This window comes from Saimiri boliviensis, chromosome 11 (genome assembly GCF_048565385.1).
Source record: "Saimiri boliviensis isolate mSaiBol1 chromosome 11, mSaiBol1.pri, whole genome shotgun sequence".
Lineage (NCBI taxonomy): Eukaryota > Metazoa > Chordata > Mammalia > Primates > Cebidae > Saimiri > Saimiri boliviensis.
In genome coordinates, this window is record NC_133459.1 from 27,816,152 (window position 1) to 27,843,405 (window position 27,254).

The following is a 27,254-nucleotide window of genomic DNA, read 5'->3' on the forward strand; positions in this document are numbered from 1 at the left end:
GCGGTGAGCCGAGATCGTGCCACTGCACTCCAGCCTGGGTAACGAGCAAAACTCCGCCTCAAAAAAAAAAAAAAACCCTACTAATAAGAAAGATCCCTTTCAATAACAGTTTTGTTGTCAGAAATGTCATTAAGACATACCATGCACCAAGTGTGGTGGCACACACCTGTAATCCCAGCACTTTGGGAGGCTGAGGCAGGTGGATCACGAGGTCGGGAGTTCAAGACCAGCCTGGCCAACATGGTGAAATCCCGTCTCTTCAACAAAAACAAAACAAAAAAGACATATTATGCATATTTTCTGTCACTTAGCTTAAAGGGATTTTTTTTTTTTTTTTGAAACGGAGTTTCACTCTTGTTACCCAGGCTGGAGTGCAATGGCGCAATTTCGGCTCCCTGCAACCTCCGCCTCCTGGGTTCAGGCAATTCTCCTGCCTCAGCCTCCCGAGTAGCTGGGATTACAGGCACGTGCCACCATGCCCAGCTAATTTTTGTATTTTTAGTAGAGACGGGGTTTCACCATGTTGACCAGGATGGTCTCGATCTCTTGACCTCGTGATCCACCCGTCTCGGCCTCCCAAAGTGCTGGGATTACAGGCATGAGCCACCGCGCCCAGCCAAGGGATATTTTCTTTCTTTTCTTTTCTTATTTTTTTAATGGAGTCTCACTGTCACTCAGGCTGGAATTCAGTGGCTCAATCTCAGCTCACTGCAACCTCTACCTCCCAGGTTCAAGCAATTCTCCTGCCTCAGCCTCCCAAGCAGCTGGGATTACAGGCACATGACATCATGCCCAGCTAATTTTTGTAGTTTTCGTAGAGACAGGGTTTCATCATGTCAGGCTGGTCTCAAACTCCTGACCTCAGGTAAGCCACCTTCCTCAGTCTCCTAAAGCACTGAGATTATAGGCATGAGCCACCGCACCCAGCCTAAAGGGATGTTTTCTATCTCATTTGCCCCAGTCTCCCATCTCAATCTTTAAAGAGTATGGCCTGAGATTTGTTGGCTCCTTAAATCTCAGCAAGAATGCTTCCCAGTTCTTTCTGATAAATTCTGCCCTATAATTCAGAGCCTACCCATGCCTTAACAACCAAGAGTTTATACCTTTCCTGCCTTGGATGGGTCTAAAGAACAACAGCTCCATAGAGAGAACAACTGCCACTAACTCATTTTGAGTTTAGGGGCATAAAAGTCACGTTTATGAGCCCAGGTTTTCTTAACAGGGCATGCCCTTTCGTAGGGCTGGTGTGAGCATCTATAACGATAATATTTGGGCCAGGTGCAGTGGTTCATACCTGTAATCTCAGCATTTTGGGAGGCCAAGGCGGGCAGATCACTTGAGGTCAGGAGTTTGAGACAAGCCTACCCAACATGGTTAGACCCCTGTCTCTACCAAAAATACAGAAATTAGCTGGGTGTGGCAGCCTGCACTTGTAGTCCCAGCTGCTTGGGAGGCTGAGGCACGAGAGTCGCTTGAATCCAGGAAGCGGAGATTGCAGTGAGCTGAGATCACACCACTCCAGCCTGGGCAAAAGAACGAGTCCATCTTAAAAAAAAAAAAAAAAAAAAAAGATGGTGGGGTGCAGTGGCTCATGCCTGTAATCCCAGCACTTTGGGAGGCCAAGGTAAGCGGCCCACCTGAGGCAGACCAACATGGAGAAATGCCGTCTCTACTAAAAATACAAAATTAGAGGCCGGGCGTGGTGGCTCATGCCTGTAATCCAAGAACTTTGGAGGCCAAGGCGGGCGGATCACCTGAGGTCAGGAGTTCAAGACCAGCCTGACCAACATGGTGAAACCCGTCTTTTTAAAAATAAATAAATAAAAATAAACAAATACAAAATTAGCCTGGCATAGTGGCATATGCCTGTAATCCCAGCTACTAGGAAGGCTGAGGCAGGAGAATCACTTGAGCGCGGGAGATAGAGGTTGCGGTGAGCTGAGATCATGCCATTGCACTCCAGCCTGGGCAACAAGAGCAAAACTGTGTCTTCAAAAAAAAAAGAGGTCACCCTAAGGGAATTAGATTTTTGCTTTAGAATGTACAGCTGAAGAGCAAAGCTGCAGCCTGCAACATTTGCTCACAAGTCTTCCTGAGAGGCATGATGAAGAGCTGTGCTTTCTTCTGCAGACTGACGACAACAATGGAGACTTGGATCCAGGAGTCTTGCTGACAGCTCAGACTATCACATCAGAGACCACAAGCAGCACCACCACAACTCAGATTACCAAGGTAACAGACCAGCTAGAACCTCCTTATGGAATCCAGGGGAAGGCTGAGCTTGCTGCCACCTTTCTGCAAGAAGGACCCTAGTCCATAAGCAAGATTTTCAGCTCCATCCCTAGTAAGCCACATTATTCAAAGAGTTCTGGATAGAAGGGCTCTGCTGCCTTCCCCAGCAATAAATCTAAGGCAATACCTCAAGAGTATCCCCGAGTACTTAGTAGTTTCTTAAAGGCAGGTGTGGTTGTTCTCTTTACACATCTGTCTGTCTCTCTTGTCGGTGAGTCCCCTATCTGGCTGTGGAAGTAAGTTTAAAAAATCAACCTGGCCGGGCACAGTGGCTCACGCCTGTAATCCCAGCACTTTGAGAGGCCAGGGCGGGTGGATCACCTGAGATCAGGAGAACAAGACTAGCCTGACCAATATGGTGAAACCCCGTCTACTAAAAACAGAAAAATTAGCTGGGCACAGTGTCATACACCTGTAGTCCCAGCTACTCGGGAGGCTGAGGCAAAAGAATTGCTTGAACCCAGGAGGCAGAAATTGCAGTGAGCCAAGATTGCGCCACTGCACCCCAGCCTAGGCAACAGAACAAGACTCCATCTCAAAGAAAAAAAAAAAAAAAAAAAATTCAGCCTAAGGGGCCAGGTGTGGTGTAATTACACCTGTAGTCCCAGTATTTTGCAAGGCCAAGACAGGTGGATCCCTTTAGCCCAGGAGTTTGAGACTAGCCTGGGCAACATAGTGAAACCTCATCTGTACAAAAAGAAATAAAAAAAAAAAAATTAGCTGGGCATAGTGGTGCATGCCTGTAGTCCTAGCTACTTGGGAGGCTGAGATGGGAGGATCACTTGAGCCCGGGGGTTTGAGGCTGCATTGAGCTGTGATCATGCCACTGCACTCCAGCCTGAGTGACAGAGCAAGACCCTGTCTCTAAAAAACAAACAAGAAAATTCAGCTTAAGGGAAATTATTGTTGGTATTTTTATATAGCCATATTTTCCAAGCCCAAAATCAGAACTCTTGATCTGAGGAAGGATTTTTACAGCATTCCAGGGACAAAGCCATGGGAACTTGTTTGGATGCTGAAATATTGGAATTATTAGAATATCGTTTATAGGAAGCAAGAGAGAGAAAATATCTAAAATTGGAACTACTCCCAGAAAATCAGAGGCAATACATGTTTGCTGAGGAAAATATGTTCTTTTATAGGTAAGAAATATAGCTTTAGCAAGCTCTGTCATCAACACACAGATGACTGGAAACCAGTTAATGTGTCTAGACCTTGGTTTTCCTCATCTATCAGAAAGGGAAATCTACCCACCCTCAGGAGATTATGTGAAGACCCTTTGCCTTTGACATCAATAATATGACAATGCTTTAAAATAAAAGAGCCTGATTATAAGATGTGTGACATATTTGTTCATAGCCTTCAGATTTTTTTTCCTCTTGAAAATGATCAAATAGGCTGGGCAAGGTGGCTCATCCCTGTAATCCTGACACTTTGGGAGGCCAAGGCAGGCGGATCACCTGAGTTCAGAAGTTCGAAACCAGCCTGCCCGACACAGCGAAACTTATACTAAAAATATTAAAATTATCTGGTCATGGTGGCACATACCTGTAATCCCAGCTACTTGTGAGGCTGAGGCTGGAGAATCGCTTGAACCTAGAAGGTAGAGGTTACAGTGAGCTGAGATCACACCACTGCACTCCAGCCTGGGTGACAGAGCGAGACTCTGTCTCAAGAAAGAAAGAGAGGGCCGGGCGTGGTGGCTCAAGCCTGTAATCCCAGCACTTTGGGAGGCAGAGGCAGGTAGATCACGAGGTCAAGAGATCGAGACCATCCTGGTCAACATGGTGAAACCCCGTCTCTACTAAAAATACAAAAAATTAGCTGGGCATGGTGGCGCGTGCCTGTAATCCCAGCTACTCAGGAAGCTGAGGCAGGAGAATTGCCTGAACCCAGGAGGCGGAGGTTGCGGTGAGCCGAGATCGCGCCATTGCACTCCAGCCTGGGTAACAAGAGCGAAACTCCGTCTCAAAAAAAAAAGAAAGAGAGAAGGAAGGGAGGGAAAAAGGGAAAGGAAAGAAAAGAAAAGAATCAATTAAAATGTATAGGATCAGTATCTGTACTCTAAAACAGAAATGTGTAAGAGGAGCACAGAAGGTCTATTTTGCTTGCTTGCCAGATTTCTGTGGTATTCAGGAGGAGGAAAAAGGAGAAAGTAAATAGAGAACTGTAACCTTCTGTTTACTTAATAAAGATTTCAGTAATCCAGGCCGGGTGCAGTGGCTCATGTCTGTAATCCCAGCACTTTGGGAGGCCAAGGCAGGTGGATCATGAGGTCAAGAGATCAAGACCATCCTGGCCAACATGGTAAAACCCTGTCTCCACTAAAAGTACAAAAATTAGCTGGGTGTGGTGGTGTGCGACTGTAGTCCCAGCTACTCAGGAGGTTGAAGCAGGAGAATAGCTTGAACCTGGGAGGCGGAGGTTGCCGTGGAGTCACTGCACTCCAGCTAGTGAGAGTAAGACTCCATTAAAAAAAAAAAAAAGCTGTCCTATGCAGTACACAGCAGTAGATTAAAATTTGGGGTCACGTGCAGTGGCTCATGCCTGTAATCCCAGCACTTTGGGAGGCTGAAACAGGTGGATCACGTTCAAGACCAGCCTGGCCAGCATGGTGAAACTCCATCTCTACTAAAGATCCAAAAAATTAGCTAGGGGTGGTGGCACGAGCATGTAATCCCAGCTACTCCGCAGGCTGAGGCAGGATAATTGCTTGAATCTGGGAGACAGAGGTTGCGGTGAGCTGAGATTGTACCATTACATTCCAGCCTGGGTGACAGGGCGAGCATTTGTCTCAGAAGAAAATAAAAATAAATAAAATAAAATAAAATGTGGAGTTGAGTTTACAGAATAATCTGCTGTTTCTTTTTCCTTTTTTGTTCGTTAATAGAGATGAGGTTTCACTATGTTGCCCAGGCTAGTCTCGAACTCCTGGCCACAAGCATGCCTTCTAGCTCAGCCTCCCAAAGTGTTGGAATTACAAGTGTCAACTACTAAACCTGGCCTCTTATTCTTTTTTAAAAAAATTCTTGTTATATTGCTGATCTCATATGACATCCTTTCTTTGGTTCCAGACTGTAAAAGGTGGGATATCAGAGACGCGTATCGAAAAGAGAATTGTGATCACAGGAGATGCTGATATTGACCATGATCAGGTGGGAATGTTGAGGAGATCCGGGCCTGGGAGGGGTCCCTGGGCAGGAAGATCGATGAATACAGGAGTTTGCGGGCCATCTTCATCTCCAAAAAGCCTCTTTGGCCACTCTGGCTTTTAATTGAGAAGAAAGACAGATAATCAAAGTAAGAGGCCTGTGGGATGGAGGCCACAAATTGAGGAACCTGGAAATGTAGTTGAAAGAACATGAGCTTTGGATTCCAAAACTTGCATTCAAATGCTGGTTCTTACTATATTCTAGGTGTTAATTCTCTGGGCCTCCATTCTTCACCTGTAAGATGGAGATGATAGTATCTGCCTCGCAGGGTTGTTGTGAGAATCAGGTGAAATACTGGATGTACAGCTGGTGGCACATGGTGAGCTCAGTTAAAAGGAGCTATTGTTATTCTGGAGGTAAAGGTACCTGAACTCATGCTAGATAACATCAAAATAAAGGGAAGTATGACCCTACCCTTAGAGAGCTGTGATAGCTGAGAAGAGGCAAGCCGAGCATAGTGTGATGGACAGGACACCAGCAGACTCGAAACTTGTTTTCTGTCCTACATCTAACTTGCTGTGTGACCTTGGGCAAATCACTTTACCGCTGATTTTTTCTCCTCTCCTAAAAGAGAGTGGGTTGATCTAGATAATTTCTGGGCCCTTCTGAGTGTTAAAATTCTATATTTTTATGTTAATTAGGTGCTAATTGTGTGCTCCAAGCAATTAGCAAATAATAAGGTCAGGATTAATGTTCCCAATTCTCTGCTGGGTGAGGTTAGAACAGTAAAGCTGCAGAGAAGAGTGGGTGGAAGAGACTGCATGCCAATTCTTCTGGAATCATTGACAGGTTGCTAGAGCAGTAATTCTGTGGCCTTTTTCTGCTGATATGCTGAGTGCCTTTAAAAAAAGAAAAACTGAGCTACAGTGCTGGCAGTTCCCTTGGAACTGAGGTTGAGACTTACAGCTGAGAATAGCCAGCACAGGGTCCCAGAAACAAGGCCGCAAAGTCTAAGTATCTTGCAGCCTGTTGGCCCAGCTCAGTGAGTCACGCTGCATTAGAAGCCTGCACCCACCCACTCAGTCTGATGTGATCTGAGCCCCTGCCATGTGCTCAGTCTGCACTAGACAGCAAAAGCAATGGGGTCAAAGGTGTTTGAGGTTTGGAGTAAGACAGACCTGGGCTGAATCCTGACTCCGCTACCTAACTGGTTATATGCCCTTGACCAACTTAATATTACTAATCTGAGCTCTAGTTTCACCATCTGTAAAATAAGGATGATCACAGGTTTCTTCCAGGGTCATAAGGCCCAAGCACACTTGATAGCTCAGAGAGATGCTCCAGTGTCCCTCAGTTCTCCTAGGTACTGAAGGTGCGTGGAAGGGGTGAGCTATGGTCCACTCTGGCTGGGGAGGGAGGCACTTTTAAGAACTGTTAAGGAGGTCGGGCGTGGTGGCTCACACCTGTAATCCCGGTACTTTGGGAGGCCTAGGTGGGCACATCACTTGAGGTCAGCAGTTCGAGACCAGCCTGGCTAACATGGTGAAACCCCATTTCTACTAAAAAAAAAAAAAAAAATACAAAAAATTAGCCAGGTGTGGTGGTGGGCACCTGTAATCCCTGCTACTTGGTAGGCTGAGGCAGGAGAATCACTTGAACCTGGGAGGTGGCGGTTGCAGTGAGCCGAGATTGCGCCACTGCACTCCAGCTTGGGCAACAAGAGAGAAACTCCATCTCAAAAACAAACAAAAAAAGAACTGTTAAGGAGAAGCAGAGGGGAGCTGCAGGCATTCAGAGAGAGGTGGGCGGAGGCATAGTCACCAAAGGGTAGGCTTGAGCTGGGCCTGAGGTGTGAGCAGATGGGTTCCATGAACAGGATCAGGGAGGATGAGCAGGGCCCGTACATGTGGTAGTTCTAAGAATGCTGTTCATGGAGCAAGGAGAACAGAAGAGTGTTGTCTTTCTTCCCTTGCCCCTTCTAGAGATGGTTCTTTTGTTTGTTTGTTTGTTTGTTTGAGGCAGAGCACTCTGTCACCCAGGCTGGAGTGCAGTGGTGCGATCTCGGCTCACTACAACCTCTACCTCCTGGGTTCTAAGTGATTCTCCTGCCTCAGCCTCCTGAGTAGCTGGGATTATAGGTGCGCGCCACCATGCCTGGCTAACTTTTGTATTTTTGGTAGAGATGGGGTTTCACCATGTTGGTCAGGCTGGCCTCAAACTCCTAACCTCGTGATCCACTTGCCAGCCTCCCAAAGTTTTGGGATTACAGGCGTGAGCGACCATGCCCAGCCTAGAGATAGTTCTGAAGAGCCAGGGTGAGGAGTCAACTGGGCAGTTCTAGCTGGGTCCTTTCCGATAGAAGAGCCTGCAAGTTCAGAGACTTGCAGCCCACAGAGGGTGGTATTGTTGCTTGTTTGACTTTCCCTCTGCTCTCTTTTTTTTTTTTTTTTTTTTTTTGAGATGGAGTTTCGCTCTTGTTACCCAGGCTGGAGTGCAACGGCGCGATCTCGGCTCACCTCAACCTCCGCCTCCTGGGTTCAGGCAATTCTCCTGCCTCAGCCTCCTGAGTAGCTGGGATTACAGGCACGCGCCACCACGCCCAGCTAGTTTTCTGTATTTTTAGTAGAGACGGGGTTTCACCATGTTGACCAGGATGGTCTCGATCTCTCGACCTCGTGATCCACCCGCCTCGGCCTCCCAAAGTGCTGGGATTACAGGCTTGAGCCACCGTGCCCGGCGCTCCCTCTGCTCTCTTTAGCTTTTCTAAAGTAATCAAAGCTCCTCCACATCCTCCAACAGGGGCCCCTCAGAAACTAAACAACAGTGTGGTAAAGAGGAAAGTCTGATCAACTTGAGTTAAAATCCCCATTGCACAGCCGGGTGCAGTGGCTTATGCCTATAATCCCAGAACTTTGGGAGGCTGAGGTGGGTTGATTACCTGAGGTCAGGAGTTCGAAATCAGCCTGGCCAATGTGGCAAAACCCCATGTCTCCACTAAAAATACAAAAATTAGCTGGGCGTGGTGGTGGGCACCTGTAACCCCAGCTACTTGGGAGACTGAGGCATGAGAATCACTTGAACCTGGGATGCAGAGGTTCCAGTGGGCCAAGATTGCGCCACTGCACTCTAGCCTGGGTGACAGAGTGAGACTCCATATTAAAAAAAAAAAAAAAAAATCCCTGTTGCACTACCTACTAGCTGTGAAACAATAAGCACTTTACTGAACTTCAGTTTCCTCACCTATAAAGTGGAAATAATGATATTACCTTAATTCACTAAGTTGTAAAGTTTAATAATAAATCACTTAATATAGTTATTAATAATAAATAATAAAGTTTAAGTAATAAGTAATGTGCTTAGGCTATTGCATGGCATATAACAGGCCCTTCTCCTCTTCCACTTTGGCCAAAGACATCTCTTTCTTTTTCTTGTACACTTCTTTACTTTCCTCTCCTGTCTCAAACTTATCAGTTACCCCAGGTTGGACCCAGATTTTTTTTGTCCTCTAGATTCACTTCTTGAGTGAATCCTCTCAGACCCATCTAGGTCTAACAGGTAGATAATAGGTAGGAATAATAGATAATATAACAGACACAGCTATGATGCCCTAAGTCCCTCTCCAGTTCCTGGAAGACAGCACCAACCTTCCCTGTCCCTGGGTTATCAGTCCAGGAGCCTCCCTACGCAGGATAGGGTGGGTAAGGTTAATTATCAGCTTGACTTCGCCTAAATGCTGCCCTGGTACTGCAGACAGAAGGATTGGATTTGTCAGGACATCCAAGAAATGAGGACTTCTGCCTTCTTTCGCCGTCAGGCTATTTTCTCTCTCATGGGTCTTGTTTCTGTCTTTTCTAGGTCCTCGTACAAGCCATCAAGGAGGCAAAGGAGCAGCACCCAGACATGTCAGTGACCAAGGTGGTCGTCCACCAGGAGACCGAGATTGCTGAGGAGTGAGCTCAGGTACTGGGTGTTCCTGCTGGGGCTGAGGGTGCCCACTGTCCCAGCCTGAGAGGGCTCTGGATGGGAGCCTTAGACACACTGGGAGCTCGTCCCCCCAAAGAAATGTCCACCCTGGGACTTGATAAAGGCAGAGGAGAGGCTGATGAGGGAGATATAGGAAATTATTAAGTATTTGGCTCCACCTAAAGCAGTCTGTAGCAGTGCCAGCAGTATTGGGTAAGAGGGGGGACCCAAACTTGAATATAAGCCCCCAGCCACCACCTTAGTCCTCATGCATCCTGCTGCTTATCCTCCACTTCACTTTCCCCTCTCTTCTCTCTACTTCCCTGCTCACTGCTGTCACAGGTCTTTTTTTTTGAAACAGAGTCTTACTCTGTCACCCAGGCTTGAGTGCAGTAGCATGATCTCAGCTCACTGCAACCTCTGCCTCTCCGGTTCAAGCCGTTCTTTTGCCTTTGCCTCTGGAGAAGCTGGGACTACAGGCATGTGTGCCACCATTCCCAGCTAATTTTTGTATTTTTAGTAGAGATAGGTTTTCATCATGTTGGCCAGGTTAGTCTCAAACCCCTGACCTCAGGTGATCCACCCGCCTTGGACTCCCAAAGTGCTGGGATTACAGGCGTGAGCCACTGTGCCTAGCCAGTCACAGGTATCTTTGAACCAGAACCTGGGAGAGCCAGAGGAGAACAAAACCAAGAAGAGCTGAGCACAGTGGCTCACACCTGTAATCCCAGCAATTTGGGAGGCCAAGGTGGGCAGATCACTTAAGGTCAGGAGTTCGTGACCAGTCTGGCCAACATGGTGAAACCCCATCTCTACTAAAAATAAAAAATTATCCAGGTGTGGTGGCATGTGCCTATAGTCCCAGCTACTTGGAAGGCTGAGGCAGGTGAATCACTCGAACCTGGGAGGCGGAACCAGGCTGTCTGGAGATGGGTGGGTGTGCAGAGCAGGAAGGGAATGGCTGAAGTTCTGAGACCAGAGTAGAGAGCTGGGAGCAGGGAAGCTGCTTTTCGGGAGCCAGGGAGCCAGATAAATTCATACCTAAAAGTAATTTACAAATGACTTGAAGAAGCCACCAATCTCAGTAGGTGGGATGGGGCCCTGTAAAGATGCTCAGACCCCAGATGACACTGATGGCCACAGGAACTTGGCAGTGGGACTGGGAAGCTTTTTCCTTTGCAGGATTTTAAATTTTGCTTCTTTGTTTCCTCTAGGAACTAAGCTACCCCAACTCTCTGCCCTTCTCCCATCCAAGAGAAACCAGCAAAGTGATAAAGAAGCTAACCTGCCATAGTCAGACTTCAGACTTTCAAGATGATTCTAAATCACCAGAAAATTAATTTCATTTTCTATTGGGAGTTTATACCAGGAGATTCTTCTGGATCTCACTGATCCTTTTGAAGATCTTTTTCTATATTAGGATATCAGAATTATTCAACTTTTCACTCTACAGACTGTTTTAAGAGTTTCTGGGTTTTTTTTAATTGGGTGGTTTGTAATGCCTGCAACCTAGCCTCTGCTCATTTATTTACAACCCCAACGCTGACAGAGTCCATGGAATTCTGTGGGAAATCCTCCAAGGACTCTGTCAGCTGTGTTGAGGCCAAAGCTGGCTTAGTGGGACTTCCACGTTCCTCCCTAGTCTTACGCCCTTTGGATGATGGCAGAAACTTCATGAACCAGCCCTCTCTCAGAGCCAGTGATGTGACTGTATCAGAAAACCAGGCAGGGCACCAGCCCTGATCCACAGACCTGGGAACAATGCCCCTGTTCCCTTTGCTGAGGGTTGTTTTGGTAAGGCAGAGCCCTCCACTGAGAATGTAGTATTGCTTTTCCTCTGTCTCTCCTGCTCTGCTCTTTTTGGAGCTTCTTTGGGTCAGAGACATAAGAAGATTCAGATATCTGATACTGTGAATGTTTGAACATATGCGTGGCCTTCACCTCTCCAGCTACCCTTTTACCTCATCAGAAGCAGTGGCTCAGCTAAGTGCTCCCCTCAGCTCCCATCTCAGGAGACCAAATCTCACGGAAAAATAAGGCATTTTTGGCCAAAAGCTCTATTGGAACATTTTTAGTGGTGATTTGGGGAAGGAAAATTAATGAGGTTTTTAAAATAAGGTTTTCTAGTTTTCAGACTGTACACTTCACACAGGAGAATGAGGTTACCTCTGTCAGGTCCTGGGCCTTTCATCCCAAGTGATAAGGAATGTGGATCAGAGAAGAGGTTGTGGGGTTTTTTTTTTTTTTTCCACCTTTCTTCTCCCAGCAGGCACCTGCCTGAGGACACCCTTCTAGAGCAAAGAACTGGCTTTTAGAAGCCGTCTTCCCCACAAGCCACCACATGACAAGGGATACAAACCCCAGACCTGTTCACTCCCACTCACCATCTGAGGTCTGTCAGGGTTTGAAGGCTTGATTTTGTGGTGGGTTTGGGGCTTAGATTTTTTTTTTTTTTTTTTTTTTTTTTTGGTTTTGGTTTTTGAAAATAAAGATAATGCCCTGATTCCTGTAAGGATTTGGGGGCATTTTTATTCAACAGAGCTTCTCTAACCTTCCAACTGCTTCCCACAAACACATTGGCCTGGAGGCTCTTTAGAATCCCAGTGCCAGGCTAGAAGTGAACTTCCTAAGATAAACAGTGGGTAATGGGCAGCAGTCACTGGGCTCAAGAAGAATGAGTGAGAAAAATGTCTAAAGCTGCTTCTCCCAACACCATCCAGAGTCTCCACTGCCAGAGTTTTGTTTCGGTTGGTTTGAACTCATTTTGGGTGTGTGCATTTTTCTTGTGGTACCTGTGTGAGGAATGACCAACAGGAGGGAGGGCAAGAGTCCAGGTGGGCCATGGGACAGGCTTGGAGGGAAAGAGCTTGTCCTACCTCAGGAACAAACTTACAGGCTGTGTCTGAAAGGTGGGGCCTTGGGGTGGTGCCTAAGCCTGGCGATGTTGCCAAGAGTGGTAGCAAGTGAGAAATGGCAGCTTACATCAAACATGTAGTGTGTGCCCACTGCCTGATGGATAGGTGTCCTGCAGAAAAAGCTCCCAGGGCTCCCAGACCTATGGAACAAATAGGAGGGTGAAAAGGCAGAGGGCATTGAGTATCCCTTTAAAAACTTAACCCACTGAATATTCCATGTGATCCAGATCAGTGTGGCAGTGTCCCAAATGTTTCCTTCAGCTGTGTCACCAGTTCCCTTCTCCCAGCTTCCTTGTCTGTAAATTGGACCAGAAGAGCTCTGATGCCTTTCAAGCTTCTCAAGCCATAGATTTGGACAAGCCCAGCAAGATGGGTGTCCTTCCAGGCCTCTTCCTCTTTCCTCCATCTCTGGCAACAGATCTTGGGGTTTGGCAATTGTTTGGATATTTTTTCTTTCTGCAATTGTGTGTATGTGTGTTTGTGTGAAGAAAAACAGACTCTGTCCAGGTAGAAATGGTGAAGAGGGGAAAGAGAATTCCATTTCCAGGGTCAGAAACTTGGCAACAGTTTTTCCTAAAGTGACTCAGACACACCACAGTTACAATGCTCACTGCAGTTTTATTTTCACTTGAGAAATAAAGATTTCCTCCAACTACATGAGAATTCTGGCACCCACCCACAAAGCAAGACCTGTATTTATAAGCTGAGGGCTCAGGGAGTCTAACTGCAGGAACTGTCAGGGCACTTCGACCCATCCCCCTCCCCTAGACCCGTCACTGGTCACTGGGCGTTGGGGGAATGTTTGGCAGCTGGGGGTGAGGAGACAACAGACCTCTGGAAGTAGAGCCAGAGCTATGGCCTGACTGAAGCCCCTTGATGTGCATGGGAAATTTCTGCCCAGGATCTCAGCCCCAGGCTGGTTGTTTTTACAAATCTCTCTCAAATGTATTATTTTGGTGACAAAAATGAAGGAGCTTTGTAAATTTTTTTAAAATTATGAATCATATCAAGTAGTTGTTTACATTTCTTGAAAAAAATAGGAACTCTGGCAGCAGAATCAGATTGGCAGAATCCTTAGACTAAACATGCAATAATCAAGTCTGCTGTTTCGGCCTTTTGTAGAAGTGGTTGTAGTGTTTAGATATGTTTGGTCTTGCTTCTTGTATTGCATTTTTTTTTTCAATAAACAACAACAAAAAGAACTGTCTCTTTGAGGATTGATCCACTTTTAAATTTCTCTTCTACCAGCAACTTGGGAAAAATTAAATATGGGTGGGAGAGACCTAAACCCAAGCCATTTTCTAAAGTAAGTTACCCACACTGGCCAAAGTGCAGCTTCAGTGTTGGGTAAAGGCATTTCTGAGAACTGGCCAATGCCTTTTGCCAACTGGAGGGAGATTTTGCAGCATAGGCCACGATAAAGGAGAGACGGGGCTTCTGAGGCTTGTTTGCAGAGGGGCCAGACCTCAATATGAAGGCATTGGCAGTAGTGTAGCTCTAGAGGGATATACCCCACATGGCTGAGGGAAGAAAGAGATTGGAGTGGTGAGAGTTCAAGGCTCAGTCCCCACCCCAGATGGCAGTGGAGAGCCTCACCCCATGGACCATCTTCCCAGAGGCCCCAACTCCATCAGCAGTGCCACCTTGGAAGGAGCTTGCCCCAACCTGTAACATCCCAACCTGCCTCCCCGTCTTAGGAGCCCTTGCCCATCCCTTTTCTTGGGTTTTTGAAGACACCGGGTATGTTTCCCAGTCACCTTGGCCTGGACCTCTAGTGCCCTCAGGTCTAAGGCCACTTAACAGAGGCTGACAAATTCCTGAGGCGAGTCCTCCACACTCCACAGTGAAATGCACCCTCTCCAGCCCACTGAGCCCTAGTGCAGCTGGCATTTCTCTGCCCACATGCAGGTCGGGATGCCATCCCCAGCCTGGTATATAAATGAAACATTTAGACGTTGGGACTCCCGGTCCTCTGGTCCTATTAGCATGGTCCATGCTGCAGCCTCAGAGCAGGCTGTCTCCCCTCTCTTCAGACCCGGGCCCCCAAATCCCCTCCTCCTCCTCCACCTCCTCCTCCCAATTTGGCATAACCCCCAAGACTGAGGCGGTCCAGCCGTGGCCAGCTTCGGTGAGCACAGTCCCGAGCTGCTGGGGCCCCGAGGAGGAGCTCCCCAAGGCCCAGATCCAGAGACTTGGAATGTTCAATGCAGGAGCCAGAGGGCTGTACGGTGATGATCACATGGCCAGTCTGCGTCCGTGGACCCCAGGGTGGGGACAGCCCGGTGCCCTTCAGTGGGTAGCTGTTGAGAAGGGCAGGTAACCCCAAGCGAGGATTAGCAGGCTCTGAACGCAGACTCCGCACTGAAGGGACAGGTGAGGTACCCCGACGCGGGGACGGGTCCCAGATTTCTGGCTCTGCGCAGCCTAAGGCTCGGGGAGTCCTAGGGCTGGGGCTGGGAAGGAGAGCACAGTCCCAGCCGGGGCCGTCGACGGGCTGGAGCGCCTGGGCCCTCAGCACCCCCTGGCGAAGCAGTCTCGTCTCCAAGTCTCGGTTCTCATACAGCAGCGTGTTGGCACAGATGAACACGAACAGACCGACGCCCATGATCACTGGCCCGAGGAGCCGCAGCCGCTCGTGCGGGCCGTGAGCTCGGCCCCCGCCGCGACCCTCGCGTCGCAGCTCGATCAGCGGGGACGAGCTAGCATTGGCGGCCCGGGACCACGGGGCTCCGGCCCGGTGCGGCCAGTAGCCGGCCACTGCGATGCCCATACCCACCAGTACCACGAGCGCCCCCAGCGCCGCGAACGCCCCCGACGGCGAGCGCAGCCGCAGCCGCGCCCGCACCCGCAGAGGCTCGGGCGGGGAGCGCGGGCGCCGGCGGCGGCCCAGGCGGCGGCCCAGGCGAGAGACGCGGCCCTCGGGGCTCCTCCGCACCTCCCCGCAGTCTCCGGGGCTCCCGGCTGTCATTTCGCCGTCGTCTGGGCGCTCTGAGGAGAGAAGATAGGAGGCAAGGACTGGACCGACGGACCTCTAGGTTCGGGGCGCCAGATTCGGGACGCAAATCTGAGAGGGAAGCTTCAGCCGCCCAGCCCAGGCCGCTTGGAGATCCCTGGCGGCCACCCCCGGATTTTCCCGGGCGGCGAGGCGGGGAGCCGCCCCCGCTCGGGTTTTCCGCAGCGGAGCTACGAGCCAGGGACGCGCGGCAGAAGCCGGAGTTGGCCCGGCCCGCGGGCGGAGAGGAGGGAGGGGGGCGCAGGCTGCTCCTCGGTGCATCCCGGGCTGCGAGGCTTCCGCCACCTGCGTCCTGTTCCCAAGCCAGCGGGTCTCCGGCCTCGGGAAACGTGAGGCCCCCGGCAGCCGCGTCTCCAGGGTAAGTACCTCCCGGGCTCGACCCCACCCCCGCACGTGGCTGCACCGTAGCAAAGGGGGCGGGAGCGCTCGGGCCTCTAGGGTCCGCCGGGGTCGCTCGCCGGGTCCCACCTCCCCCCTACTGCGTTTTACATACCGCAGCGTGGAAGAAGGGGGCGTCACCAGCTCCAGCCTCTCCCTGCCCGCCCCCTTCTTCCAGACCTCTTCCGTCAGCACCGAAGCTGCAGCAGGAGCGACTTGAGCTAGACACCCGGAAGACTGCTCGGACCAAGAGCACCCAGGCAGAGGAGGAGACGCGGCGCCCGACTTTGCCCAAGATTTCCATCAACTCCGCGCAAGAGAGGCCTCTCCCTCTCCCAGCGGTAGGGCTGGGGCCACGGCAGGAGGCAGGGGTGCCGGTGCCGGTGCCGGTGCCAGACGCTGGGCCCCGCCGGACAGATGCCCTCCCGGCTTCCCCGTCGGCCCGGGCCCGGGCAAGGCTGTTCCCAGGTTGCGGCGTTTCCAATTCGGGCTCCCTCCGGATGAATCATCCCCCTTTCCCGCCGCCTGGCCTCCTTTCCGGCCTCCTCCGCCCGAGGCCTCCGTGGCCCACGTCCCGGCCAGAGCAGCACCCGCCCCACAGCTTAAGCCCTCCCGATTGCTGGCCGCTCCATGCCTGCGGCCTGTGGCCTGGATCCCGACCCCAGCAGGAGTAGCCGAGCTGCGTGCGGTGTGGCCCCCACGAAAGGAAGGGCGAGGGAGGAGACGCGGCCCCCGCCCAGGCTCCCCGGGCCGCAGGAGAGGAGGCTCAGGGCCTGGCTGTCTAGCGTCGTCCTCACTGCCCGCGTCCGCTTCCTGAAGAGCCAACGCGCTGGAGCCCATAGACGAAGCCTAGGGAAGGCGGCCTTGCTCCCCCACCCACGCCCCATCTGCACCCCGAAGCTCAAAGCAGGACACCCATCCCTGCCTCCGACTGGAGCGCTCAAGGCGCGGGCCTAGCAGGGAGCCGCAGGTCTCCCGCGTCCAAATCCTGGTTTCACAGATTGCTACTGCGCCCAGGGAGGCCGGGGAGCCTGCCCGACCCCGCACTAGGCGGAGGCTCTGCCAGGTCTGACGCCGGTCTCCGGGCCCCAGCTCTGGGCCCCTCTCAGGACAGCCACGGGAGCGTCCGGGAAGAAGCGAGGCCCATCCCCTCCTTGACCCAGAGTTTGCAGCCCTTTCTCCAGCCCGCAACCGGAGGAGGGACCACCGCTTCAAGCCAGCCCCAGCTCCAGCAAGGTCACCCGGACCCCGTGCGTCGCTGCCGCGAGGGAGACAAAAGTAGAGTGGGGACATGGGAACACTCTCGGAGACCCCGAGCCGTGAAGGGAGTGGGCAGACGCTGGGGACCCCAGGGGAGGCGGAAACTTGGGGACACAGCGCATAACCCGATGGAAGCTACTGGGGCCGAGTCTCCTGGACTTCGGGATCCCGCCACCGCCCGCGTCCACACTCCCGCCCGGGGGAACCGGAGGGCCGCGCTCCCGCCCCCTGGGGCTCTGGCTGAGGGAGGGGACAAACGAAAAGTTAGGAAAAGTGGAGCGCGGACCCCTGAACCCCAACTCGGCTCACCTGGCGCCGCAGCGCCGCGCGGGTCCGGGTCTCAGTCCGCGCGACGAGGCTCCGGAGCCGCCCGGGTCTCCACGGGCCGGCCCCGCCCCCGCCCCGCCCCGGCCCCGCCCTCAGCCCCTGGGACCGTCGGACACGCGCGGGCCCTGGCCCCACCGCCAGTGAAAGGCGGCCCCTCAGGTTGGAGGGTCGCAGGTGGGCGTCGTGTGGGCGCCTGGTGACTCCGGGCACCCGGGGCCTCAGTCCTGCGGTCCCCAGTCTCCCACTCGCAGCTTACATCGGTAGCAAAGGCCCGGAAGGGCGCCCCGTTCCTGCATGGGGGAAACTGAGACCGGGACACAGGTGCCCCGACACCCGCACATTGTCCCCCGCCTCCCGGAGCTCCTCATTCCAGGCGCCCGGGGAGCTTCCTGGAGGAGGCGGCCCGAGTCCCTGCTCCACCCCAGCCCCGCAGCCAGTTCTGTCGCTGAACCTTGCGGACTTCATCTGTGCAATGGGTACGGCGGCGTCAGCCTCGCAAGATGCCAAGAGGCAACAGCCCGACGCCAAGGGCCAGCCCCGGGCGACCCCGCGAGCCCCCAGCGAAAGCAGAGGGTCTCGTAGCTGAGCGGACCGGACGGGGTGCGGCGGTCCCGCCGAACCCCCCTAAGAACAGGCGCCCCTGCGCCAGTGGGGAGCGGCCTTGTCCCCAGTAACTGGGAGGGTGCCGAGAGCTGCGACCCGGCCGACGGGCCCGTAGGGGGCGGCCCGGCCTCCCAGCCCACCCGCCCCTGGAGGCAGGAATGCAGAGCCGGGGAGCCGGGGCGGCCGGCGGGAGGCCCAGTTTCCATGATGCGGGGGGCGGGCTCGGGGGAGGCGGGGGTGGCCGATTTCCAGGCTCTGCGGCCAGGCCGGGGCCCCCGGGAGGAATTTCCGGCCTCGGATTGATTAGGGCCCGCCCCTCCCCCCGGCCGCGGAGACCCCCGGCGCGCTGCCGGGGGGAGGGGCGCTAATGAGACCCGGCTGCGCGCGGCGGGCGGGGAGAGGACCCGCGGAAGGGGCGGGCCGGGGACACCCCCCGACGCGGGGCGGAGCTGGGTCCCGGAGCCGCAAGGCCGGGCCAGGCCTTGAACCCGAGTTCCTGTCCTCTGGCTCGGCGGAGGAGACTGGGAGTGCATCAGCGCCGCAGAACCTCTCTCCCAGCTCTCCGAGGCCAAGCCAACTTGGGAGACCCCTCGAGGGGTCAGTGAGGTCATTGGCGGACCGGAGGGGCCACAGTGGAGGAGACTGAGCCTCGGTTCCCGGGCTTCATCCCTGCAAGTCCCGGTGCGAGAGCTAAGCCAGGGCCTCCTTCCTGCCTCCCCCGTCCTACTGGAGGTTCCTGAGGTCTGGGTCAGCGCCTCGCTGCCTCCTGCGCTCCACGGAGGCCGCGGCCCCCCTCCAGCTCTTTTGCTTGGGACCCCGTCCCCCATCGACCCTCCGCTTCGTCCACTCCCCGCACACTGACCCCACCGCGGCCGCACCGCCGCCCCCTAGCTGGCCCTCCCACCTCTGGGCTCCCTGAATCCCACCCCATGCCTGCCCCTCCCGGCCCACTGCTCTTCGTCCAACAAGCCCAGCTGCTATTCCGGCTCCCTGGACCCCCTCATCACCCCCTGCCTCCCTCTCTGGGAAGGGCCTTTGTCCACCCAAGAACGGGGTCAACCTTGGGCCCCTTCCTCACGCCCCTCATCCCACCCGCAGAGCCTTGGCGGCCTTGCTCTGTTCATCTGGAGCCAGCCACGTTCTCCCTCGGCCTCGGCCCCTGTCCTCCTGGAGCCCATGCCCGGCCTCCCCCGTCCACTCCGAATCTGAGCCTGCCTAAAACCATCAGGGACTCCACAAATCGAGTTTGAAATGTCTTCTTATCTCCACAAACTGGCCCTGGGCCTCTTAGACTCCCTGGGGACTTGGTTGGTCCTTGCTGTCCGGCAGAAACACTTATCCCCCCGTCGGTCGTGCCCTTGCCACCCGAAGGGCCTTCCCCCACCCCTCAGACCAGGTCAGTCCCGGCGCTCCTGCCTGCTATACACCAGCAGCTTCGCTGTGTGCCTGCGGACTGAAACCACTGGGCGTGGAGTCTGTTTCCTGTCAGTGTCCCCACGGCGCCGTGACTCTGAGAGGCAGGATGGGTCTGTCCTTCTCATCCCTGGAGCCCTGTGTCCAGCAAGGTGTCTGCCCACAGCTGGCCATCCTCATTCGAGGAGGGTGTGCAGGCGTGTGTCTCCTCCAGCCCCGAATCCCTTCCTGATCTCCACCCCAGGTGCCCGGGCCCAGGCAGCAAAAGAGAAAGTACTCCTCTGTGTCTCAAGCTCCCGGTTTGTAACACAAGGGAGAAATAATACCTACCCCGAAGTGTTGTTTTGAAGGTTAAATAGGAGTTCACATGTGGCCAGGTGTGGTGGTTCACACTAGTAATATTCCCAGCACTTTGTGAGGCTGAGGAGGGAGGGAGGGAGGCTCACTTGAACCCAGGAGTTCAAGACCAGCCTGGGCAACATAGCAAGACCCTGTCTCTACAAAAAATTAAAAAATTTGCCAGGCACCATGGCACCTGCCTATAGTCCCCAACTACCCAGGAGACTGATGCAGGAGGATCTCTTGAGCCCAGGAGTTTGAGGCTGCAGTGAACAATGATTGCAAATATACGTGTGTGTGTGTGTGTGTGTGTATTTATTATTTATTTTTTTTAACAGGCTTTTGCTCTGTCACCCAGGCTGTTTGAGGCTGGAGCACAATGGCGGTCTCGGCTCACTGTGATCACCTCCCAGGTTCAAGTGATTCTCCCACCTCAGCCTCCTGAGTAGCTGGGACTACAGGTGTGTGCCACCACATGTGGCTAATTTTTGTATTTTTAGTAGAGGTAGGGTTTCACTATGTTGGCCAGGCTGGTCTCAAACCCCTGACCCCATGATCTGTCCACCTCGGCCTCCCAAAGTGCTGGGATTACAGGCATGAACCACTGTACTCAGCCTCAAAAATTTTATTTTGTTTTGTTTTTTCTTTTTCTTTCTTTTTTTTTTTTTTGAGACAGAGTTTCGTTCTTGTTGCCCAGGCTGGAATCCAATGGCGCAATCTCGGCTCACCGCAACCTCCGCCTCCTGGGTTCAGGCAATTCTCCTGCCTCAGCCTTCTGAGTAGCTAGGATTACAGGCACGCACCACCATGCCCAGCTAATTTTTTTGTATTTTTACAAAAAAAAAAAGGAATCCAGAGATTCCTTTCCTGGACCCTGAATCTTCTTTGAAGAACTCATTTGTTACCTTAAGTGGTCATCTTCCTATTATACAAGCTTTTTTTTCCTTTTGAGACAGTCCACTCTGTCACCCAGGCTGGAGTCCTGTGGTGCCATCTTGGCTCACCGCAACCTCCGCCTCCTGGATTCCAGCAATTCTCCTGCTTTAGCTTCCCGAGTAGCTGGAATTACAGACACTCCCCACCGCACCTGGCTAATTTTTGTATTTTTAGTAGAGACAGGGTTTCACCATGTTGACCAGGATGGTCTCGATCTCTTGACCTCGTGATCCACCTGCCTTGGCCTCCCAAAGTGCTGGGATTACAGGCGTGAGCCACCACGCCTGGCGGTGAGGGCTTTCTTGTTGTTTTGTTTTGTTTTTTAGAGATGGATTCCGGCTCTGTTGCCCAGGCTGGAGTGCAATGGTGCAATCTCAGCTCACTGCAACCTCTGCCTCCCGGATTCAAGCGATTCTCCTGTCTCACCCTCCTGAGTAGCTGGGATTACAGGCGTGTGCCATCACACCTGGCTAATTCTATATGTTTAGTAGAGACGGGGTTTCTCCATGTTGGTCAGGCTGGTTTCCAACTCCTGACCTCAGGTGATCCACCTGCCTCAGCCTCCCAAAGTGCTGGAATTCCAGACATGAGCCACCACGCTGGCATGCTTCATTTTGTTTTGTTTTGTTTAAGAGCTAGGCCTTGCTGTGTTGCCCAGGATGGTGTACGGTGGCTCTATCATAGCTCACTGCAATCTCAAACTCCTGGCCTCAAGCAACCTTCCCTCTTGGGCCTCCCAGAGCACTGGGACTACAGGCATGAGCCATTGCACCCAACCCCAGAAGCAGATGTTTTTTGTTTGTTTGCTTGTTTTGAGACAGGGTCTCCCTTTGTTGCCCAGGCTGGAGTTCGGTGGTGTGATCTTGGCTCACTGTAACCTCTGCCTCCCAGGTTCAATCGATTCTCCTGCCTCAGCCTCTTGAGTAGCTGGGATGACAGGCTCGTACCACCACACCTGGCTAATTTTTGTTCTTATTTTATTTTATTTTTTGAGACAGAGTCTCACGGTATCACCCAGGCTGGAGTGCAGTGGCACAGTCTCCACCTCGCAGGTTCAAGTGATTCTCGTGCCTCAGCTTCCCAAGTAGCTGGGATCACAGGCATGTGCCACCACACCCAGCTAACTTTTGTATGTTTATTTATTTATTTATTTATTTGAGATGGAGTTTGGCTCTTGTTGCCCAGGCTGGAGTGCAATGGCATGATCTCAGCTCACTGCAACCACCGCCTCCTGGGTTCAAGCGATTCCCCTACCTTAGCCTCCTGAGTAGCTGGGATTACAGGCATGCGCCACCACACCCAATGAATTTTTGCATTTTTAGTAGAGATGGGGTTTCACCATGTTGGCCAGGCTGGTCTTGAACTCCTGACCTTACATGATCCACCTGCCTTGGCCTCCCAAAGTGCTGGGATTACAGGCGAGAGCCACCACACCCAGCCAACTTTTGTATTTTTAATAGAGATGGGGTTTTGCCACATTGGCCAGGCTGGTCTTGAACTCCTGACCTCAGATTATACACCTGCCTCAGCCTCCCAAAGTGCTGGGATTACAGGTGTGAGCCACTGCACCTCGCCCAGTTTACTTCCTCCTTTTTTTTTTTTTTTTTTTTTTTTGAGATGGAGTTTCGCTCTTGTTGCCCAAGCTGGAGTGCAATGGCACGATCTCGGCTCACTGAAACCTCCACCTCCCAGATTCGAGTGATTCTCCTGCCTTAGCCTTCCAAGTAGCTGGGATTACAGGCACGTGCCACCACACTCAGCTAATTTTTGTATTTTGGGTAAAGATGGGGTTTCACCATGTTGGTTAGGCTGGTCTTGAACTTCCTCAGGTGATCTGCCTGCCTCAGCCTCCCAAAGTGCTGGTATTACAGATATGAGCCACCACGCCCAGCAACCTTATGCCTCTCTTTCCTCTTCTCCAGAGGGCTATTAGGAAGATCAAACCCCTCAGCCCTGGTAACAGCAAACAGAGCACAGATGGGTGAAGGCTTTTCTGGCCTTCAGCTGGTTCTCACTTCTCTTCCCTGTAGAGTGCGAAGCTGAGGCCGCTGATTGCATCTCTTCGGCGGCGTCCTCTGGGCTGGCTGTTAGAGACCAGAGAGGAAGCAGCCCTGGGCTCTCTTCAGATGTCTCAGGGGTTGGGGTGAAGACTCGTCCACCAAAAGTGGAAGAAGCCGAAGCTGAGGAGTCATGTCCCCGTAACTTCAGGGAAGGCGCTTCACTCCTCAAGCCTGTTTCTGCATCAGACTACCTGCCAATTACCCACCTCGAGGGGTCATCAGAGATCGCTGAGCCCTGCCAGAGGTGCCTGATAAATCTTAGCTGCCTTTATTGTCATTGTTATTATTTCTACTTCTATTAACTGAGTTCTGATGTTCTACCTCCTATCTGTGACCTTTTTCAAATTCGTTTTTTTTGAGACAGCTCTGTCACCCAGCCTGGAGTCATTCATAGCTCACTGCTGCCTCAAACTCCCAGGCTCAGGCGATTCTCTCACACCAGTCTCCAGAATAGCTAAGACCACAGACATGCACCACCATGCCTAGCTAATTTTTGTGTTTTTTCTAGAGACAGGGTCTCACCATGTTGCCCAGACTCCTGGCCTCAAATGATCCTCCCACCTCAGCCTCCCACAGTGTTGGAATTAGAGACGTGAGCCACAGCTCCCAGCTTTTTCAAATGACTGAAGTTCCAGTGGCTCAGCCTGGATCAGGCACCCACCTCCAGCCCCACCAGCTAAGAACTAGAGGGAGGGAACAGGGACAGGAGGCCTCGAAGGCTGGGCACGTGGATTATCTCAGAAGCCTGGGAGGTGGCAACAGGGTTCCCTGCCAGTGACTGCCAGCCTTGGGAGTGTGCAGGCTGCAGGCTGGACCTTGAAGGAGGGCTGCTGGCTGGAAGTGTGACTGTGGGCACTCACTTGCCACCTGTGTGTCCAGCAGGGAGTAAGGCTAGAGGGTCCCTATGAAGATCTGTTTCTCATGCCCCCCTTTGGGAAGGCTCATAGCTCACAGGTCACAGCAAGGCACATGGGGTAGGAGAACCCTTGATTGAGGAAATTACGTATTTGTGAGACTATCTGCATGCCCCCCGCCCCCACCACTGTGAATTAGGAATAGCACTGCTGCGCTGGAAGGTGTGCCTTAGAGGGGGGCAGGGCGGCAGCTGGCCGTGGTGTGACACCTAGAAATTAGTGTTTGACTGGGCACAGTGGCTCATGCCTGTACTCTCAGCACTTTGCGGGATGAGGCAGGCGGATGTTTGAGGCCAACACATTCGAGACCAGCCTGGGCAACACAGCAAGGCTCTGTCTCTGAAAAAGAAAGAAAGAAAAGGAAAGAAAAAGAAATAGGAAGGAAGGAAGGAAAGGAGGGAGGGAGGGAGGGGCCGGGCGCAGTGGCTCACACCTGTAGTCCCAACACTTTGGGATGCTGAGGCAGGCGGATCACCTGAGGTTGGGAGTTCAAAACCAGCCTGGCCAACATGGTTTAACCCTGTCTCTACCAAAAAAATATTTTTAAAAAAATTAGCCAGGTTTGGTGACACAGGCCTGTAGTCCCAGCTACTCTGGAGGCTGAGGCAGGAGAATTGCTTGAACCTGGGAGGTGGAGGTTGCAGTGAGCTGAGCTTACACCACTGAACTCCAGCCGGACTACAGAGTGAGACTCTGTCTCAAAAAAAAAAAAGAAAAAAATGAAAGAAAGGAGGGAGGGAGGAAAGGAAGGAAGGAAAGAAGGAAGGAAGGAGAAAGAGAAAAGCAAAGACGAGGGAGGAAGGAAGGGAGGGAGGAAGGAAGAGGGAGGGAGGGAGGGAGGGAGGGAGGGAGGGAGCGAGGGAGCTGGAGCCGTGTGCAGGGCTGTGACTGGGGTAGTCCGTTGCTCCAGTGTGACCCGCTGCCGGCAGACTGGCTGTAGCAAGCACTTGTTAAATAGTCACGAATGGGGTGATTGCCAGTTAGGGAACAATGGACTGGCTGATGCTGCCAGGGTAGAGTTAGAGAGCAGGGACTTGCTGGAGCAAGGGAGAGGGGAGCTGATCTTTGCTTGCAGCTGGAGCAGTAGCTGTCCTGGGTGGGCAGGGAGGCCCCGGGCCTCTGCCTCCAGTTGCTCTGCCCTCCGTCGGGTGTGGCGCTCTCCCTGTCTGGTGGTTGAAGAGGCTGTTCCCTCTTGGGAGTCTGCAGACCACCAAGGAGAACGGGGTTTGGGAGCCCCGCGTTGCATGACACCCAGTGCGCACTCAGAACCTCACCCCAGCCGCCCTTTGTCTCAACTAGGGTGCATGGCCACGTGGGAGACAACTCAGAGTGCTTGCCACAGATACCACGGAACACCGCTCTTCCTTTTGGTGACAAGTCACACTGCTGGTGAGATACTGAGCTGCGCATCGCTGGGAAGAAAAGCAGAGGCGGGACCTCTGGGATCCAGGTGAGAATCCTGCGTGGCAGGCGCCAGGTCTGGGGGCAACCCGGGTCTCCGAGCCGTGCGGGGCGCTCGGGATCCAGGCCCGGGCGGGGGCAGTGAGGCCCAAGGACAGGCGGCGGAGGCGGGAAGCAGCCAATGAGCTCCTCCCAGGCCCGGACCAACCCCTGGCCGGAGGCCGCACCCGCCCTGCCGCGCTCAGCGCAGGGATGCGGGGACCCCGCCCTGCTCTCCACCACCTCCCCACTCGTGGATCCTGGGCGCTCACGTGGTCCCCTCTGGGCCTTGGGCCTCATGGATGCACCCTCTTGCAAACAGTCCCTGCCTGGGACAGAAAGAATTCTCCTGAGGGTGGTCGGGGTGGGGACCCACAAAACGCTGAGGCTAAACCACATGGCACCGAGCCCCATCGGGGCATGGGGTTGGAGTCGAGTGAAATGTACCCTGCTAGGTGCAGCTCCAGCAAGGTCCCGGGTACTCCTCTAACCCCAGCGAGGGCAGCGCTGCCGTCGTCCCTGCTCCACGGACGGGACAGGAGGCTCCAACATACAAAAGGACTTACCCAGCGGGAAAATGGCAGAGCCGGGCTGGAACTCAGGACCGCCTGAGTCTGAGCCCAAATCCTGGCCCTAGACGAGCTGCCCGGTGCTCTGCACCCCCCACGTCTGCAGCTTGCTGGGCGTTCAGCCCTGGCCTGTCAAGTGTGCTTCTTTATCAGAAGGTCGCATGTTTTTGGACATTTGTAACGGCTGCTTTGCCGTTGCAAAGAGAACAAGAGGCCCAGGGAGCCCCCTTATTCACAAGGCCTCTCCTGGGAGGCAAAACAGCCAGCTCCAGCAGCCAGCTGCTCCCACGTGCACAGCGGCCTGCACATCTGTGCAGCTTGGTGGGTCATTTTACAGACGAGGAGACCAACGAGGTGTCAGGCTGCAATCGGGTCCCCAAGGTGGTGCCTCCATCTCCAGTGTCAAGGCTATGAGGAGGGAGTTGGGGACCTCAGGAGGCAGCGGGAGTGGAGGAGCTGGTGTGGGTGAGCCTGGAAGGGGCGGGAAAGGCACTTGGGCAGCTTGCAGCAGGCAGGAGCTGCCACCCGCGCTCTCTAAGCCGGCACTGCAGGAAGCCACCGGCCTTACCTCCTGCAGGTCGAGCAGGTACAGAGAGCTGCCTTCTGCTTCCAGGCTCGGGGGTGAAATGACCTCCTATTAAAGCCACGCAGCGTATGGAGCAGCATCAGGACGCCAGACCAAATCCATCTGACTCCCTGACTCCAGAGCCCTCTCCACAGAGCTGGCAGATAAACGTGTGAGTTATTCCCATTTTACAGGTAAGGAAGCAATGGCCCAGAGAGTTTAAGTACCTTGTCCAGGGTCACACAGCAAGAAAATAGAGACAGCCATACCACTCCTAGAATCTCCAGCGTCCTCACCTGCACCGCAAGTGTGGTGAGGGCTGCACAACTCGACATGTGAAACTCCCTCCCCACGCCTGGCGCACGCTCCGAGCAGCATCCGTGTTAGAGCCTTCGCTTGGTCTCCTACAGATGTTTTGAAAGACATTTTATGTCCCTGATCATATTACATTCAGAAGACACAGCCAAAAGGATGTAGAGAAAATATCCTCAGATGGTTGGAGGTCTGGAAGATTCTCTTCCCAGTGCCTGTGATCGCTGGGGCAAAACCCCCACCTGTAGTGCTTGTTCAGCCTGCTTCTGTGACATCACATGGTCCTCGAAAATTTCTGGTTTGGGAGAACTGCCAGCGATGCCCCTAGAGACTTTTCAAACCTCTTTGCTAATTCCTCTTGCCAAGAGATGCTTGAGGGAAAAATCAACGTGAATAAAAGATAATTAAAAGAATCTACAGGCTGGGATGGTGGCTCATGCCTGTAATCCCAGCACTTTGGGAGGCTGAGGCAGGTGGATCACCTGAGGTTGGGAGTTGGAGACCAGCCTGGCCAACATGGTGAAACCCCATGTCTACTTAAAATACCAAAAAAAAAAAAAAAAAAAAAAAAAAAAATTAGCCAGTGCTGGTGGCTCATGCCTGTAATTCCAGCTACTTCAGAAGCTGAGGCAAGGAGAATCACTTGAACCTGGGAGGTGGAGGTTGCAGTGAGTCAAGATCACGCCACTGCCCTCCAGCCTGGGCAACAAGAGCAAAACTCTGTCACAAAAATAAATAAATAAGTCTACAGTCCAATTGAGTGGTGACTGAACGACAATTTTTTTGCTATCCTTGTTGTAGCT

General features: G+C 53.0%; 2 protein-coding genes across 24 annotated transcripts in view; one reads left to right on the plus strand and one right to left on the minus strand.

The window, feature by feature from the left end:
• The window catches only part of EPB41 (erythrocyte membrane protein band 4.1), a 237,568-nt gene extending 224,044 nt beyond the window's left edge, over positions 1-13,524 (plus strand). For 21 of the 22 annotated variants that reach the window (XM_074380406.1, XM_074380399.1, XM_074380398.1 and 18 more), the window contains 4 exons: positions 2,131-2,232; positions 5,367-5,447; positions 9,300-9,404; positions 10,622-13,524. In XM_074380406.1, coding sequence (XP_074236507.1) covers positions 2,131-2,232; positions 5,367-5,447; positions 9,300-9,398 — 282 coding nt within the window. In that variant the 3' untranslated portion in view covers positions 9,399-9,404; positions 10,622-13,524. The remainder of the gene's footprint in view (positions 1-2,130; positions 2,233-5,366; positions 5,448-9,299; positions 9,405-10,621) is intronic. The other variant, XM_074380394.1, reaches the window with a different exon arrangement.
• On the minus strand, positions 12,921-17,346 carry TMEM200B (transmembrane protein 200B). Of its 2 annotated transcripts, none has more exons than XM_039474266.2 (2): positions 17,283-17,346; positions 12,921-15,310 (listed from the first exon to the last, which is right to left on the minus strand). In XM_039474266.2, the coding sequence occupies exon 2, from the start codon at positions 15,288-15,290 to the stop codon at positions 14,352-14,354; it is 939 nt and encodes a 312-aa protein (XP_039330200.1). In that variant the 5' UTR covers positions 15,291-15,310; positions 17,283-17,346; the 3' UTR covers positions 12,921-14,351. The 2 variants fall into 2 exon arrangements, with proteins under 2 accessions (XP_039330200.1, XP_074236514.1); XM_074380413.1 differs by lacking the exon at positions 17,283-17,346 and adding an exon at positions 15,829-15,890.
• Between the last annotated feature and the right edge of the window lie 9,908 nt (positions 17,347-27,254).